At 40.5% G+C, this 19075-nt stretch overlaps 2 protein-coding genes across 4 annotated transcripts in view; one reads left to right on the plus strand and one right to left on the minus strand.

The window, feature by feature from the left end:
* The window catches only part of reps1 (RALBP1 associated Eps domain containing 1), an 80132-nt gene extending 67285 nt beyond the window's left edge, over positions 1–12847 (plus strand). For 2 of the 3 annotated variants that reach the window (XM_039738825.1, XM_039738826.1), the window contains exons 15-20: positions 187–251; positions 338–511; positions 1469–1558; positions 4781–4929; positions 5746–5851; positions 11447–12846. In XM_039738825.1, coding sequence (XP_039594759.1) covers positions 187–251; positions 338–511; positions 1469–1558; positions 4781–4929; positions 5746–5851; positions 11447–11515 — 653 coding nt within the window. In that variant the 3' untranslated portion in view covers positions 11516–12846. Of the gene's footprint in view, positions 1–186; positions 252–337; positions 512–1468; positions 1559–4780; positions 4930–5745; positions 5852–11446 lie in introns of all 3 variants that reach the window. The other variant, XM_039738827.1, reaches the window with a different exon arrangement.
* Positions 12848–16929: 4082 nt separating this feature from the next.
* LOC120516501 (epithelial cell-transforming sequence 2 oncogene-like) overlaps positions 16930–19075 on the minus strand; it is a 69902-nt gene continuing 67756 nt past the window's right edge. Inside the window, exon 23 of the mRNA XM_039738210.1 lies at positions 16930–17207. Within this exon, the coding sequence (XP_039594144.1) occupies positions 17077–17207 (131 nt within the window). The 3' untranslated portion in view covers positions 16930–17076. The remainder of the gene's footprint in view (positions 17208–19075) is intronic.

The following is a 19075-nucleotide window of genomic DNA, read 5'->3' on the forward strand; positions in this document are numbered from 1 at the left end:
GTGTTTTATATATGAAGTATGTGTGTGTGTGTGTCAGACTGCCATATTGGGATGGGTGGGATGACTGCCAGTGTCCACAGATATTCCTTTGAAGTGATCATTCACTTTAATTGTCATGGGGTGTGTGTGTGCAGTACAATGGGTTGATGTTCTGTCTATCATTGACTCCTGTCCATTTCTCATTAGGCCAGCCACAAAGTGGTGGAGTTACCTTTCCTCCTGCAGTGCCTCCAAGACCACAACAAGCTCAGGTAAGATTATTTTTTTTTTGTTCCTAAGGTATCAATGATTGGACGCTCCAGCACTATTAAAGTTTTTTTAAACTTCACCATTTCAGGTTTCAGGACCCCATACACATCGCTCACTTGATGGCGAAAGTATAGCTGCTCAGTCTAGCACTTCCCCTCAGCAAATTCCTGAGCAACCAAATTTTGCTGATTTTAGCCACTTTGAAGCATTTGCAGTTGAACAGTCCAATGATGAAAGTGAAAAAGCAACAGAGGTCATTCAGGTTTGTGGAGAACCATTTTCTGTAACCTAAAATTGTCATACAAGTTCTGGATATACTATATTACAGACATGGCCAAAAATATCGGTACCCTTGTATTTTATTCAAATAACTAGCAACTTGGCGCGTGCTACGCTGCGCGTTGGATGACCACAGTTGAAGGACTCCCTGTTTAGACGCGGCTGGCATTCGTGAACTGGGTCCTTCATCGCACCACATTTATGTCTGTGAGTGTCAGTTTGAGAGCGTTCAGTTGGAGTTTCTTGCGAGACCGTACGTTTCTGTATATCACGGTTGTTTTGCAATCGTAAGGACCTGTCGTCGGGTGTCTCATTGGCACGCTTTTGCCTCTTTCTTTCGCGATCACCGCGTAATCTGTCTTCTCTCTCTGTAGGGGTTTCAGTTGCCTTTCATTGTGCGGCAGGGACGCGTCGTTGAGCTAATCTGTGTGACTGCTGAGTGTCCGTTTCTTGCGAGCGACTGTCACGCCTTTGCCTCTTTGCTTCGTGATCACGATGTAATGTGTCCTCTCTCTTGCAGCAGGTTTAGTTGCGTTTCGTTTCAGCATTGTTCCGTAAGGTCTCCTCCGTACAAGTGCACATGGGTAGCTGAAGACGGAAAGGCATAATGGGCATAGTGAAACACACGAATTGGTGACCAGGGGAACCATCCGACTCGAAATACTCAAGTTCACATGTTGTTTATAATTTTTTTTTTTTTTTGTTATGAACTTCCCCAAAAGAGTTGATCCCTGTAAATAGTTAATAGTATATCAACAATATAATCTGTTGTAGTACGGGCGTTAATTAGCGTCACACCTCATAACCTGCATACACCACGTGTTTGGCTGTAACGCCAGAAGCGCGGTGGACGCTGTAAGGGCGCAGTGTTTTAGGGCAATATCCAAAAAGGAAGGATGTAGACTAAGCAGCCTTTTTTATGTTTTTTCAATCTATACAGACAGAGAAAACCACAGAATCGGGAACAAACCTGAGAGCTGGTAAAGGTGATGCCTGGCTAGATGATAAAACACCAGCTTCAACCAACTCCGTATGTATTGATATTTTAGTAAATGTTTTTGTTTGGTGATTTATCTTCATAGAAATTAAATATATCTATGATCCTGTTAATTTTAACTTTAATTTGTGTAGCATCTTGGTGATATGAAAACTTTTAGAAAAACTTTGTCGCAATACTTTTTGAAGGTAGTGTACGGAGAGTATGTTAATGGGTTACTGTAAATAAGCTTGGCATAATATTTTATCGTGTTCTCTTAGGTCAACAGTTTATACTTAACACTTCTTTTTATTTAACATCCTTCTATTGCAGTTCTTAATGGCTTTGCACTCATGTATAATACAGTAGATTCACATCAGATGATAATACACTTATCCTTCCCTGTTTGTGTTCTCACAATAATGACTGTGCTGTCAGTTTTTAATGATAAGGCTTTCTGGTCAAATCCCTCCTCCTAACTCTGTGAAGGTTGTTCACATTGTCTGCAGCATGTTAATGTAGGTTAGGTAGATTTTTTTTTTTTTTTTCTTTTTTTAACCTCAGGAGGAAATTTGTTTCCAACAGGTAGGTACAATCATAACACACATTAGAGTGATACAAGAAAATAAGCCAACAGAAGACGGCCATTGTTCTAATCAGTCCACACGCTCCTTGATTTCTACAGTAATAATAATTAAGTCTTGACAGGATACACCAATAATTCAGAATTCAGCTTGATCCCTATAGCTACTATAATTTAGGATGCTTATAAAAGACTTCCTGAATCTGTTACTCTTCAGCCTTGAAAATTTAAAGCACAGCCTGGTTTTGACCAAAGAAGGTAAAGGATGTACAGCACAGCACCTTCAGAAAGTATCCAGACCCCGTGGGTTTTTTTCCCCCAAGTTTTGTTATGTTGCAGCCTTCTGATAAAATAATTTGCATTTTTTTTCCTCTTATCAAACAACAATCAATACCCCAGAATGGTAAAGTCAATGAACTATTTTAGGAGTTGATGCAGATGTTTAAGAAAATAAACTGAACTATGAGTGACACAAATATTCAGATGTTTTGCTGTGACACTTGAAATCCAGCTTATAGGTGCATCCCATTCTTTGTACATCTGCGGTTTGTTTAGTTGACTGCACATGATTTTCGGAAAGGCACACATCTGTCTATAGAAGGTTCCAAAGTTGGACAGAAACCAAGCCATAAAGTGGAAGGATTTGCCTGCAGAACTTAAGACAGGTTTGTATCAAGGCACAATTCAGGTGAAGGCTACCAAGATATTCCTGTAGCACTGAAGGTTTCAAGGAGCATAGTGGCCTCCATAATTCTTAAATGGAAGAAGTTTTGGAACAACCATGACTCTTTCTTACTAGAGCTAGCTGCTCTGCCAGACTGAGCAGTTGGGGAAGATTGACTTTGGTGAAGGGATGTGTCCAAGGCTGAGCTCCAGAGAACTTCTGTGGAGATGGCAGAGACTTATAGAAGGAAAACCACTACTGCAACACCCCACTGACCTGAGTTTTATGGAAGGGAAGCCAGATGACATATGGAAACTCGGAATTTGCAAAAGGCACCTACAGGACTCTGAATATGGTAAACAAGATTCTCTAGTTTGATGAAACCAAGAGTGAACTGTTTAGCCTGAGTTCAAAATATCACATTTGGAGTAAACCAGACCACCCCCATTTACCTACACAACACCTTTCGAAGCATGGTGGTGGCCCTTGTGTGCTGTGGGGTTGTTTATCAGCCGCAGATTCTGAGTCAGTAGACAGGGTTTGAGGGAAATCTAAATACAGTGGAACCTCGGTTCACCAATGTCTCGGACCGCGTACAAATCGGGTTACGACCAAAACGTTTGGCAAACTTTTGCATCTGTTCACGACCACACTCTCTGTTGATGAACAAGGCAGTTTCCCTTCCGGTTCGTACGCGCTGATGATTTTTGCACGTGTTCAGTCTCAACCTGTACTGTACATTGTTCTCGGTGCATCACGCAGAAGGACTCTCCCTCAAAACTGTAACCTCCTTTCAACCCAGCTTCCTCCTGTGGTATAGCGGGTCCACAGCTCCCGTCAAAAAGGCCAGTTTTAATAAATAATCACTGCACTCGCGGCTTAACGACGGGGCGTGCTGCTGTGTGGTCGAAGCGGTTCCTGAGGAGTTTGTGATGTGGGTGTTTCTCATCTAAGTGCACAGGTGAGAAGCGGTCCACATCTGTAATTGTTCCCAGGGGCTGCTGATTGCCACAACCACCACGTCCTCTTCATAAATAGTAGCATCATTTTGCTAAATGGAAAAAGAAGAGAACAGGAAAGAACCGTAGGATGCAGTAGAAGGCAGGAAGTAGGAGTAGAAAGCAGAGAGAGAGCTCGCTCGCTCGCATCTGAGCAGGGAGCCTGGGTGTTTGAAAACATCATTGAATAAGACTGAGACACTTAGATTACTATGACATTGTGAATTCTATGGTATAATTAACTATTGTTTTGCTTAAAATTCTTTAAAGAAAATATATTTACATTAAGTTTGTGCGGTCTGGAACCGATTAATTGTATTTACATACTGTCATATGAGGTCAATTACTTAGGGTTACGACCAGAGTTTTGGAACGATTTATGGTTGTAACCCGAGGTGCAACTGTATGGGCAAAGTACAGAGATACCCTTAATGAAAACCTGCTTAGAGTGCTTAACACTCAGTCTGGGCCAAAGGTTTATCTTTGGTACAAGTCTGTGAATGTAGTTGAGCCCTGACTTGAAATACCTGTGCACCGGCAGAGCTTGAGAGGATTTGCAGAGAAGAATGGCAGACAAACCCCAAATCCTTGTGTGTGTGAGTGAAGATAGTCCTGTCAGACCCAGGAAGACTCCAAGCTGGAATCACAGCTAAAGGGGCTCCAATGAAGTAATGAGTAAAGGGTCCAGGTATTTTTAATCTAAAATCCTTTTTTTGCTTTGTCATTTTGGTGTTTTGAGTATTGCTTCATTAGGGGAAAAACTAATATAAATGATGTTAGTACAAGACTGCAACACAACAATATGTCTGAATATTTTTCTCAAGGCACTGTATATAAAGTGTGTGTTTCATTGGTCCACTTCAAACATTTAATGTGACCTACCACTCAAACACAATGTCACGCAGTTGTAGACGCACACATTTCAGGAGTGCAGAGTGTCTCTTTGGATTATCGTGTATGTGGCCTCCTTTCTTATTCCTCTAAAGAATGATGAGCCACTTTGTTCTTCATTTGAAACCACATGGTAACAGGTCAAAGGCTCAACACCTCTTGCTCCTCCACCAAAGCCTGTTCGCAGAAGATTGAAATCGGAAGATGAGTTACGACCCGATTCAGAAGAACCATCTCAGAAATCAAATGTCATGGCAGCAATTCTGTCTACACAGCCTTCAATTCCAAGGTATGGTTATCACTACTGACCAGTGTGATTACATAGACATTTTCTCTGTCATTAAATGCTTCTGTGGAGCAGCTTTTCATTTTTGGCATTTATTTCAGTATAGTGCTGAATTTTGCAAAAACTGACTGCATTTTATGCTCAGTGTAAACCAAAAATTTTAAACAGCTTCTTCTTTGCAATGCAATCTTGTGTAATGACGTTTGTAAAGTCTTTGTTAGGATGGTATTAATGCCACAGCTGTCTTCTATATGTTATTGATTCAAAAGTAAAACCTTTATTAGTTTATTAACCATGTATTAGTGGGAAGTTTTAAAGTAAATGTCTGCATGGCAGTGCCTTAATGGTATACATATGGAGTTGTAACAATCTTGAACACACTTAAGCAAGTTCAGGGTATCAGAGGAGTATCTGGCTATCCCAAGAACAGGTGGTGTAGTACAGGAGATGTGGAGGTGGTGCCAGTCCGTGCCGGGCGCATACATGGCATACATCACACATGCACATGAGACCGTAGCATTGCTACTACTTCTCTACTACTGGAAAAGTGCAAACCTGTGATGAAGTGAAAGGGGCATACTTTATAAATTTAAATCCACTGAACTTAAAAATTTAGGTCAGCACACAGGAAGGCTTTAATTTATCATCAACAGTTGCAGAAGTTCTAGTCTATGATTTGCTAATCAAGAATAACAAAAACACAATTTTCCTTGAACGTGATGAAGTGGAACAGCAGAATTAAAAAAAAAAAAAAAATTCTATGAAGTACCTTTATTTGAGCTCTAAATCATGCTGAACTAAGTTTTCTTTAATTTGCAGATCTGTTGGTAAAGATAAGAAATCTATTCAGGCTTCAATCAGGAGGAACAAGGAAACGAATACAGTTCTGGCCAGACTTAACAGTGAATTACAACAGCAATTAAAAGTAAGGACTTGTCTCCATATGACACTTAGCACTCGCTATACACATGCCGGTTTAATGTTGAACAATTTGTTTTAAATTTGAAGGTAATCTGAACATAAAGTTTCTAAAGTAAAATTGTGGTGGAGTTGAGTAACAACTCAGATCAGGTTCTTTGTTCTGTTCACACTCCTCTTGGAGTTTCCATCTTCATCCTCAAATCTCCAATACGGAGTGCAAAGTCAATAGTGTTAGTTTTTCAGCACTACACAGCTAACATAATTAAAAAAAATTGTCACTACAACTATAAAGTCACTTTAAATACTCGCACAACATCTTAACAGCTCGGTATGCTAAGACTCCAGACAACTCCTAATTGAGGGTCTTTCTCAGAACCAGACTTTCATCTGACAACTTTTAACCAGTCTATAGTTCAGCCTCGTGTTTGAGCGCTGGCCCACTCATTAACTATGAACTGATGTTCTGCATTCCCAGCAGCCAGCTGGGTATTGCCAAAGTTTAGTCTGTCATACAAATGAACCCCCATTCCTCACCAGCCCACATGTTGACACCACAAATTTTCTTTGAGCCCTAAAGATCTCTTGGCTAGTAGATGCTAACTGGGAAAACACTTGCATCTTGATCTGGGCCGATTTATGAGTTCCCAGCATTCCTTTTTGAGTTGTTGTTTTGTTTTACCCCTTAGTTATACACCTAACGGGAGGATCATTGTATCGTGCAATTCACTCCTACATGAAAAAGTCACAGTTCATGCATTGGTGGATGGTGGGGCAAATTTTTGCTCCTGTCAAAAATTGCAGGTGTTCCTTACAGATTTGAGGGTTTTGAATCGAACTCTGGCAACAGAATTTCTGTTACCTAAACAAAACCATGGATGGAGCAACCTGACCTCGCATATTTCTGTAAAAAAAACATTGAAACAATATTTTCTCTTCTGGACAATAAAAAAGGCATCCTTCTAACCTTCTAAATACAAGTTCCCGGCTGTTTTGAAGGGGAGAGAGAGAATAAAACAAATACTGAATGAGAGCAAAAACTTGATTTGCTTCAACCTCAACTAACATTAAGAACAAGGAAGACCTGATATTTTTCAGCTCAAAACGTACTTGAAATAACATGCGTGAAGAATACTTGTGAATAAAACAAACGTAGCTTATTAAGATCTGTAAAGTACAGCACAGCTTTCTTTTTTTTTGGTGTACTGTTTAGATTTTTATTTTGAAATTTACAATTTTCTTCTTCATTAAGGAACTTTTTTTTTTTTCTAAATACTTCATTGGTTTCTCTCCAGTTCAAAGTCTTAAGGAAGTGGGAGTTTATCCCAGCTGACAGTGTAAGAAACCGGACTCCACCCCGGATGGAATGCCAGTCCATTGATGGCACACCGTATAGGCTGAGCGCACACACACACACACACACACACAAACTCAGCACGTTTCAGGATAATGATAGCCTCTGTAATGCACTTAAATGTACTGCTGCAGTTGTTATTGCAGCCATCTCGTAGTCTTCCTCGACTGGGTTTCAGTTGCAAGTTTGCACATTTTAACGATGCGTTTCTCAAAGGTTTTTATTTTAGTGTTTTTTTTTTTTTCCTTTATTTCTCCTTCCACGTTCCAAAGCAACTCATACTAAGATAATTGTCTCACAGAAGAGGGTGATTGTATGCTTTATGCTACTTTCATGTTCTATTGGGAGTATTTGTAGCTCCGACTTATGCAGTTTCACTTCCCCGATGCAGTGCATTCACATGACTTTTTGTTCCTACTATTGGAAGAAAGACAAGGTCGCTATTGGTTTGTTTTTTTTTTTTCATGGTGTGCAAAAAAATAAGTAATTAAAGATAACTTTATTTTTTAGTTTAAATTAAAGGCTAATTCTAATAAGTGTATCACTTCACAAGAAATACAGTTTGACCACAAAAATAGCATTTCTGACTATTCTGTTTCTTCATTTTATACAATTTACTAAGGTGAGAGGGTCAGCATTACGTCACAACTATTAAGAACTTTTTAGCTTTCCTTTCTCTGAATTGTCCGTAGTTCTAAGTTCATAGGGTGTACAAGTGAATATTCCTACTCTGAAACTCATATTCGCCTTATCTCCAATTGCACGTGAACGCAGTGTCTGTATACCATGTTATAGACTAGTGCAGGTGTGGCAAACTCCAGGCCTGGGGCCTCATGCATAACGCTGTGCGTAGAATTTACACCCTGACATGGGGTAAGCACAAAGGCGGAAATGTGCGTATGCACAAAAATAATCCAGATGTACAAATATGAGTGTTCGCCCACTTCCACATTCTTCCGCTATTTAAATCCCGGTCAGCGTGAAAAGAAATGCATGTGCTGCATGCGCCTGCTGTCCTGCCCCATCTGCTTCCAGAATTACACCTCTTTGAATATGTAAATCAATATAAATAGCCCTTAAGCTCAATGTTCTGTGAAAAGGCAATGGCAAAAGCATGGGGGGGTGGGGGGCTGGGTGGAATAGAAGAAGTTCGTGAATACTGAGAGGAGGCAAAGAAAAACATACTATTTGTTGGTTTAAACAGTGGTATAAACAACAAAAGGAAGTTGATCGAGTGACATAGAATGTCTGAGAAACCCGAAAGCTCAAGTTCACAAAGCCTCACAGTGCCTGAAATAAAAAAGTTGTCAGATATTATCAAATTCGCTGAGAAAAGGCGAGTCGTAGCCCACCGTCTGAGTGTCATATGAACGCTTATTAGAGTACAGAGAAAAAAAAGGCACACAGTGGGGAAAATGCATGAAAAGTCAACTTTAATCTCGAAATTTACACTTTAATCACGTAGTTTATTTTGTCATTGAAGTAGAACATCATAAACTTCATCTTAAAATCGTTTAACTAGTTTCTCAAATCCCATCATAACTAAAGTAGCACGTTAATGCTTTTGTTTTGTATTTGATCTTCTATGTGCTCTATGTGTGTGAATCACTATGTGCTTCTTAAACGAGCTTTCTCCTCCTCTGACAGGACACAGAATCCATTACATTCTAGATATTACAGCTCTCTGAATAATTAAAATACTGAGATATATACATGATATAATTTTCATGATGACAGGAGTTAAAGCTTGTTATTAAACATGGGAACATGGTGGCGCAGTGATTGTTCATGTCTCACGCAAGATGCTTGCTGCGCCATGCGCGACCTCCGATGAAATACTTTCTTGCAGCAGTACTGTCTCTTTCAGACGTACTAATTCCCAATTCCTGTCCTTACTTTTCTTTCTCCAAATACCCAATTGCCACACAATCAGCTCTGTAATAGACGTTAAGCCATCTGTAAGCTTAGAATGCCGATTCTTCAGAACTTTTAAGGAACATTGAAATATCTTCGTAGTATGTGTTTAATTATTCTATCCTTCCAGTGCCACTCTAGTCCCAGCAAGAATACAGCGCGAGGCAGGAACAATCTGTGAACGAAGCGCCAGATCCTTTCTTAGCGCAGCGACACCGTGTCCTCACACGTTTAATTATTAACAATATAGATTATTTAAATGAAGTTAGTTTTATCTCACTGTATAATATAATAAACATATTTTGCTGCATTTCATCTTAAAAATGATATTATCATCATATGTAAATACGTGCTTTATAACGTGGCTCAGGTTGTTCTATATTATAACTGTATCGCAAGTTTAGAGTGAAGTGATTGTACTTATAAGTACAAACAGTTCTACAAGGAGCAATAGATTGAGTGCGTTTATAGTTCTTGGGATGAAACTGTTTGTGAACTGCGAGGTCCGTACAGGAAAGGCTCTGAAGTGTTAGTCGTATGAGAGCAGTTCAAATAGACTGTGCGCATGGCTGAGGCAGCGTGTGCTTGATGCTGTATACCGATAATTCTCTTTCCGATCAGCTGCTCCGAGTGGTGCAGTGATGGTAATATGGAAAAAGACGATCCGCTGTGGCAACCCCTAAAGGGAGGAGCTGAAAGGAGAAGGTGGTTCAGTGAGAGTAACAACACTAAAGAAGTTATGGTATTTAGAATAGTTTTACTATTCTGTGGACCATTATATTGTTACAGGTTAACTACAATCGGATGCATTAAACTAATACACAATAAATATGTGGTTAATTTCAGTGTATTTATAAAGCTGAGTCAGGGATGTGGATCTAAAATAGAAAGGGTAACCACACAGAAACAATAGCACTGATTTGATGCTGGGTGCCGCCAATCTGCAAAACTGAGCGCAGAACTTGCGTATGCCAGGGTATGAGCTACTGTGGAAATGTGCGTGGCTTTGTGCCAAGTTTAGGTTTTATACATCACGATTTGAACTTTGCAACAGGCTTATGGAACATTTGTGTGCGTACGCACTGTTTATACATGAGGCCCCTGGAGTGCCGCAGTGGCTACAGGTTTTCATTCTAACCCTTTTCCTAATCAGTGACCAGTTTTCACTGTTAATTAACTTTTTCACCATCACCTTAATAGCCCTGTTAGAAGAGTTCAGCATGAATCTGAATTGATTCCTTTCTTCAATAAATGACAGCCAAGCAGAAATGAGATGTGAAATGAGCTAACAGATGACCAGTTAAACTGGGGCTTCAAACTCCAACCAATTTCACTCCAGTCACTTTCTCAATGAGAAGCCAATTCTTGCTGTTAATTAAACCTGTTATTTAATTTCATGGCTTGTTGCTGCTCTCATTCTGCCACAGCACACATTTCGAAAACTGTTGTTTTTTCTGGTCTTTCTAAGAGCACCATCAAAATGTTTTAGTGACCTGAGAGATCAGCCTTACCAAGACCATCACCTCTCTTTAATTTCAGATATTGTGTGATGGGCACAGGGGAGCTGGTCATGTGGTGGCTTGTTTTGTGTGTCATTGTTTGGCTGCTAATTAAAGAAAAAGAAACAATTATGGGGCCTGAATCAAGTCAATTAAAAGAAGTAATCAACAGCAAAAACTGGTCACTAATTAAGAAGATAGTAAGAATGAAAACCTGCAGCCACTGTGGCACTCGAGGCCTGAAGTTCACCACCCCTGGACCAGTGCCTTGTCCAGGGTTGCTTTCTTCCTTGTGCCATATCTTGCTAGGACGGTCTCCAGGCCCAGGAACCCTGAACTTGGCAAAATGAATGTGGAAAGTGGATCAACTTGTTGCCAGGTAGAATGTTCTTCATAAGTTTGTTTTATGCTTTCTGAAGCAGTCTATCCATATTCAGTTTATAATGGCAGAGAACAAAAACATTTTGTAAGGGAGAAGATTTGATGGCAATTCAAAGGACGATGTGCTCATTTAAGTTACCTTTGCATTTGTTAGCCATTTGTAAACTTAATAAAATAATCAGGTGATATCTTGATCTTTGGTGGAATTACAAAAAAACAAATTCACACTTGCAAAAGTTTTTTAGTGAATCCATCCATGCATCCCTTTCCTAATTTGCTAATCCAGTTCTTTCCCAGCAGCAACAGGCAGAAGGTGGTAATTAGCCCAGGACAGGGTGCCATGCCCGTCCCCAGTACAATTGTCCAAGATTTGCTCAGTCTAAGTTCACTTATGAACACTCATTTTATGACTCACTGCTTTTCTTACATCTCTCTTTTTTTTGCCTAATTGCAGGATGTTCTTGAAGAAAGGATTTCATTAGAAGTACAACTGGAGCAGCTGAGACCCTTTTCTCATTTATAACCCATCCTTTGTTTCTAAACAAATCACTAGGAGCGTAAAGTTAACCCCCCACACAACCTGAGCTGCTTTTTTTTTTTTTTTTTTTTTGGACCTCCTCATTCAGCTTTGCCTCTTACAACTACAGCACTAGCCCGAGGTGTTTTGACTCACCTGGCTGTAGAACTTGCACTTGTTACTTCAGTACAGATAATCTGTTTTCAGAAATGAAGATTTCGAAGTGAGGAGGTGTTCGGAGTGAATGTTCTAAATGATCGCACTTTTATTTAAAATTGAAATCTAGTCATGTACGTTGGTCCCCTTTTACTCAAAAACAATAATAATAAAAAAAATGAAATGGGAATAAAAAGTGAATTGGTGTACTTGAACAAACTACAAAATGTTGATGATGCTAGAAATCACAATGTGGTCGGGCGTGTGCAGATGGCCTCGTGTGTGTGAGCAGAACACGTTAAACTTTGATATACTTTGGAAGGTAACAAGATGACGACGACGACGCTCAGACACATTTTTTTTTTTCCCCTCTCTCTAGTGCTATGCAGAGCAGGTTCATCCAAATGAAGGAATCTTCCTTTTTTTCCCATGCTAAGCTGTTTTTGTATTTTTGTCTCTTTGTGTCCTCCCATCAGGTAATCCCTCTACAGTGACCTCCCCCCACACACTTTTTATTTATTGCTTTCCTTCTTTTACTCAAATGGTATCCTCTCTTGACATCTTCCTGCATGCATTTGTAATTTAAATTACAACCATACAGAACTGGCAATTTTTTGTCTCTATTTTTTTGCCTGCTTGTTTGTTTTCGGAGTTTCTCTCCCTGGCTTGAGAATTGCTTGTGCAGTGTAGTGCAACTTCAAATCCATGAATTGTATTTCTTCTGGTTACATTTGAGTGACGTTTGTCCTCCCCTCCCACTATTGTTGTCTTTTACTGGGTGACTCCCTGTTTTTGAACCAATCAGTGGCAAGTTAGGATTGCTGTCACTGGGACCAGCGCCGACAAGTGAGTACAGACACCAGACAGATGAGTTTTTCATTTTCATTTCCTCCTCTAAGCCTCACTCTTGACACTTGAGAGTGTTTGTCTGTATGTGTTGACCCAAGGACAGCCTTGCTGCCCTCCATGCTATTCAGGTTGGTGTTCTGTATAAGGGATTTGTTTTATATTGTATGATACACACCTTTTGATCTCATTTGTAAATCTCCATTAAAATGCTGACTAATGGCAAATCCTCGATTGAATTGCCTATACTGGCGGTGAGATCCTCGATGTTCAGCTGCATGGATGTATCTCTGCAGAAATTAAAATACCAGCTGTGACTTTTTTTTTTTTTTTTTACACAAAATAAAATCTGCACAAGATTTTTATGTGACAACTTTTTTTAAAAATTGTAAAGTTAAGGATGATGTTTTAAATTATAGTTATCTGACAAAACTGTTGTCCCATGTAAAACATAAAGGGGTATTTGCTAGGAGTTAGGAAATGAATTGTTAATCTGTAATCTGCTGTGTGGAGGAAAACGGTGACGTTTGTGACAGTGATGTGCTAAAGAGCAGCCGCCCCGGCTGACACATTCTGTTCTCTTCACTTTCCTCCACTGATGCCCACTTTCACTTAGATAGATAGATAGATACTTTATAAATTCACATACTCCAGCAGCAGTATACTGATAAAAAACATTAAAGAGTGATAAAAATGCAGGTATAACAGACAATAACTTTGTATAATGTTAACGTTTACCCCCCCGAGTGCAATTGAAGAGTCTCATAGTGTGGGGTCTCCTCAGTCTGTTAGTGGAGCAGGATGGTGACAGCAGTCTGTCTCTGAAGCTGCTCCTCTGTCTGGAGATGATCCTGTTCAGTGGATTCTCCATGATTGACAGGAGTCTGCTCAGCGCCCGTCGCTCTGCCATGGATGTTAAACTGTCCAGCTCCGTGCCTACAATACAGCCTGTCTTCTTCACCAGTTTGTCCAGGCGTGAGGCGTCCCTCTTCATTATGCTGCCTCCCCAGCACACCACCGCGTAGAAGATGGCGCTCGCCACAACTGTCTGATAGAACATCTGCAGCATCTTATTGCAGATGTTGAAGGACGCCAGCCTTCTAATGAAGTATAGTCAGCTCTGTCCTCTCTTGCACAGAGCATCAGTATTGGCAGTCCAGTCCAGTTTATCATCCAGCTGCACTCCCGGGTATTTATTGGTCTGCACCCTCTGCACAGTCACCTCTGATGATCACGGGGTCCATGAGGGGCCTGGGCCTCCTAAAATTCACCACCAGCTGGTTTTGCTGGTGTTCAGGTGTTGGTGGTTTGAGTCGCACCATTTAACAAAGTCCTTGATTAGGTTCCTATACTCCTCCTCCTGCCCACTCCTGATGCAGCCCACCATAGCAGTGTCGTCAGTAAACTTTTGCACGTGGCTGGACTTGGAGTTGTATTGGAAGTCCGATGTATTTTGACTGAACAGGACCGGAGAAAGTACAGTCCACTGTGGCGCTCCTGTGCTGCTGACTTAGAAGCCCACCTCCCAGCAGTAAACGCAGTGCCTTCCAGTATTCAGACCCCTTGACACATTTTGTGTTTCAGTCTTGTACTAAATTAACTCCCCAAACACCCCACAAAGTGGAAAACGGATTTTAATTTTAGCAATTTTTGCAAATATATTAAAAATTAAAACCTGAAATGCCAGATTGAATCCCTGCTGGCAGCGATTCCTGCCCCTTCCGCCACCCCCCAGTCTTCATGGGTCTGACAAAAAGCTTCACCCACCTGGATCTGGCGGTTTTCTTTCTTTCTTCCTTTTCAGATCCTCTCAAGCTCTTGTCAGTCTGGATGGAGACCATCAGTGGACAGCTACTGTTTTCTGGTCTCTCTGTAGAGATGTTTCATTGGGTTAAAGTCGAGGCACTGGCTGGGCCAGTCAAGGACATTCCCAGAGTTGTCCCTAATCTTCTTGTGAAACTCCTGCTCAGGGTTGCGAGTCCGTGGCCCTGATTAATCTGGGATGATAATCATGGACTTGCCTGTCTGAAGTGAGGATTCATTTTGTGGTTGTCAGAAGGGCCGAGTCAGGCTCAGGTTAGTTAGTCTTGCACCAGGCGTTGTCTCCTGTAAGTAAACTTGAGGTGTTTTGCTTTTTTTTTTTTTTGAGGGCACCTACTAGTAAGTTATGTAAGAGAGGGGGCTTCAGGGGAGCTCTGCCATATTTCACTTTGTTTTGCAAAGGAGAACTTAAACTTCTGAAGCCTAGACTAGTGTTTTAAGAATTGGAGCTGCATGGTGACAGTTCAGATTGATTTATTTGTCAGGTGAAAATAAAACTTGAGTGTTGTAAAAAAAAAAAAATTGGAGCAATAATCAGCTGTTTTCTTTTTGTTAATACTGTTCAGTAATTTCAATCGATTTCATTTCAGCAAATTTGCCACTGTATTGTCCTTGACGGTAGTTCTGCTCAATTTTTTGTATTCTGTAGGTGGTGTGTGTTGAATACGATGGATTCCTTTGCTGGTAGTCACTACTAAAAGCCAACCTGTTTCACTCCCCCTTTATATTTTGTTAACGGCTTGAGCTCTTAAAATGTTGAGTTGTATGAAGCCCAGGAAACTGCATATCCTCGAGCCAAGAGTCTCTGTTTGCTCGGGCAATCGGCTTGTCCCTCCGTGCACAGACTCTTCAAGCCCACTGCCAGCGTGACGAAGTATGCGGTCATTTTTACAACTTTGGTTGGCTTGTTAGTACACTGTGCCATTATTTGCAGATGGGTACTCCCTTCTCCTTTGGTTGCTTATTTCTTTTACTTGTTTCATAATATGCCATCGTCACATTCATTTCAGTGCTGTTTTTACTTCCAGTACCTTTTACAGAAGTGCAATACTTGAATTAAGTAAAGCACAGTGCACCTGAAAAGGATAATAAAGCACTGCTTACAGTCTTGGGTTTGTTAATGTGTGCCCTGTCACTACATGCTGGTCGTTTCCTTTGATCTTGAATGCACTTTAAATTTCAGAAAGGAGCTGCTTTATAATAACATGATTTATATTAGTCCAGTTTCAAGTTTAAGGTTCTCAGTCAGTTCATCTTGAAGCAGGCCTATTAATTTAGATTCTTTTTCATAAGTGAATGTTTAGCAGCAGGCGCAGCTCAAAAAGTAATTGACTAATCTGTGTAATGATTTTACACACAGAAGGTAATGCGAAGTATGGTTAGGAGTGTAGGTCTGGCATTTCAAAATTGGACAAATGACACAGAACCAGTTAGTCATGGTGGCCATTTTAGAACCGCACCCTCCCTCCTGCCTCTAGCCGATGGCATCTGTTGTATCTCTTCCAAAATGGCATCCATCCTCATTTCATTGCTACACTTTCTGTCCTCCCTCAGCCACAAAATCAAGAAAAACTTGCATGCCAGAAAAAGGACGGTGTCTGATCTGGGGGGGGGTTGTTAGCAAATTGACACTTTAGACAATATGTTTTGTCCTAGTCATGAGGTCAGTCCTGAGCGATGCCCCTCTCCATTTTACATCCTACCATGGAGAGGCTTGCAGTGAACTCAGGACCGCCTAGTCGGCAACCCAGAACTTTGGGAAACACCGTCTTCAAAGGACCCACGGAGGTAAGTGAACCGGTGGGTATATAATGGGAACGATCCAATTGAACCCACCGAGGAGAGATGGCATCTTGTGAATTTAAAAGCAATAGAACACCACAGCAAGAAAGGCAGGTAAGAATAAAGGCACTGTTAATGGAATCTTTAACAGACAATTTGTGATATTAGAGGCTTCTCTTTTGCTGGGATAAATAACAGGATGAAAACTTTAGCCAGCAAGACAATGAAACTTGATAAGAATAGCAGCGAAGAAAATGTTGTACTTACCTGTGATCTTGGAAGTCCTGCTTTGGTCAGCAGAAAACGTTGCACAAGGTGAGGATGATGTCCTCCATTAGCTGTAGTGAACTGATGGGAATTGTAGTCCCTATGACGGTGCTGGTTTATGGGTTACCCTTCTCTCCAGTATAACATACTCTTTATTTTAAGTTGATCCAATGGCAGGACACATGCACTATTTCATGAAAATCAGTTTATTCATTTTTGTGTGATTAGTAAGCAGACAGCTGCCAGCTTACAATTTAAATAAAGCAGCTTGTAAATAAATATCTGGAAGCAACAACCATGATGTGGTTCTAGGAGCAAAAGAAACCAAATAGCTTAGTGGCCGTAATGGGATCATAAGAGGCTTGTCCATTCCTAGACATAACTCAATAGAAAAATCGAAACTCAAGGATATCAGGGGCACCATCTGAGTCCAGTGATGCAAGTGTGCATCTGTGGCTTTTTTAGGATAAGAGAACATTTTGAGCAGAAATAGGATTCAGTCACTGGGCCAGGGTACAGAAAACAAAAAACTGGCAAAGGAAACCTCGGACATTTAGTTCCTTTATTTAACAATTGCAAAATCTATTTGTTCAAAGGTGAAATGTGACGTATTGAAATGAATACAATTAAAGAAAATACCACAATTTGCTTCTACGATTGATCATTGGTAGCCAGTTGGTTTGCCAACAGTCTGATTATTTTTGCTCCACTGCTGCATTGACTGCACTTTGCAAGCCTGACAACAAGGTAAACTTGTCGTCTTCATCTTCGGTAATGCATATCCACTGGCGCTTTGGGCCTTGAAGAGTAAAGGCATTCTTTATATCTGGAAGAGAGACAAGAACTCAAGTCTTTATTTATTTTTCTGAATGTCACATGAGCAGTGCTGAATTAATCAGTTGTGGGAAACACCGAAGTGCCACACATGATTTATCTGCTTTGTTTGTTACTCACCCTGCAATTGATCAAGTCTGTTTGAATTATTTTATTAAAATACACCCAAAAGAATCATAACACTTCAGAAATGAAATTGCTGTGAACGCACAGTATTCACTGACTGAGGAGTTGCCTTTAATTTTCTGATGCAGGAGTAAATGGAGTGCTGCGTGAGCCTTTGACGCTATGCTACAGGGCGTCGAGGATGATCTGTACTAGAGAACTGATGTGGGCCACGAGCCCCGAGAGGCGTATTAGGGTTTTGTAAGATTAAGTATAATACAGATTGGTCGATCCTGTGTTTTCATGGAAAGTTGTACGGCCTCTCAAATAATGGACGTGTATGTCACATGGCTTGAATAACACAAACGGCGCACAAGCACGTTTTGTTTTCACACACACACAGGTCCAAGATTTTAAGATGACAGTCAAATGTGCTTCAAAGCCTTTGCTATGGTGTAGTCTAATAAAATGCCTGGACATGATGGGATTTTACCAACTCTAAAGAAAGAAATCCCATCATCTATAAACCTTTATTAGGCATAACTGATTAGTCACCTGAGAAAGGAGAATCCCCTCGGGATGGAAAAGTTACGAAAGGGACTTCAGGAATGGAGACAAAGTAAATCATTTTAAGTATAAACCAGTAAGAACTACTTCTGTACCATGAAAACTTATGGAAATATATAAATAAAACAATGCCTGTCTGTACGCCTCCTTTACAGTCTTACGCCATTTGACCAATCAGCACCACATTTTGCAGAGTTACTTTCTAGTACCATATAGACAAGGTAGACTCCTACTAAATGACACTGGAGGTCCCAGTGTGCTGCTGTTTGCACACCAGTAACCCCTACTGGCTCAGAGCAAGTGAAACATCCAAACACACGGTGGAGTAAGAGGACAAGTCAGACACCACAGCAAGGAGTCCTTACAATTGTGGAATCCAAGAAGAACAAATTGTAGACGTAGGAGAGCAAAGCCCATAATAGTCAGGCACCGTGAATAACAGGCAGTGGTTCCCACACTTAGTCCTGCGGTCCCGTTGTGGCTGCAGGTTTTTGTTCCGACCACTTTCACAATTGACCTCGTTTAATTAAGTGGTCCGTTTTCCTCTTCTCTTATTCTGTTTTGTCATTTTCATATTTTCCCCTTTTTCTGTAAAATTTGCAACCTTGTCTCTTAATAATAATTCAAAAAGCAAAGAACACTGAATAATGAAAGGCTGCAGCTACTTCAGTGGCAGGCCCACAACTTAGTCAATTGTGTATTAATGCTTAAACATGAAGTTATCCATGTCTAACTCTTTAGTACGTTAATTTCTACGCTGACCCAAAAGTGCAAGAACTGAAATAAATGGCTCACTTAATTAGGGTAGGAGTCTGATTAAGAACAGAAGCTGGTGGGAGAAGGGAAACAAAATTATTCTGTAGTCCCAGTGAGACCAAATGACAGCTTGTGTGCTGAATTAGATTTTTTTTTTTTGTAATAAATGGATGTTGTCAGTCGTGCTGTGAAATCTGTGTCCATTATGTTAGGTGGATGGAACCTTTTGACCACAACTGTATTTAGTTATGGAGTAATGTATTATTTTACGTCATCATTTATTTTTGATATGCCCCATACAAGCACAGTATAGTCAGACAGTAGGAGATCTTTTCAACTGCAGATAAAAGGAGAAGCAGTACAGCGACAAGTCGAGGCCGTAGACCTTGCATGGTTTGAGAGTCGCACACGGAGAACAGCATGAAGGAAGAT

Source organism: Polypterus senegalus, chromosome 16 (genome assembly GCF_016835505.1).
Source record: "Polypterus senegalus isolate Bchr_013 chromosome 16, ASM1683550v1, whole genome shotgun sequence".
Taxonomy (NCBI): Eukaryota; Metazoa; Chordata; class Cladistia; order Polypteriformes; family Polypteridae; genus Polypterus; species Polypterus senegalus.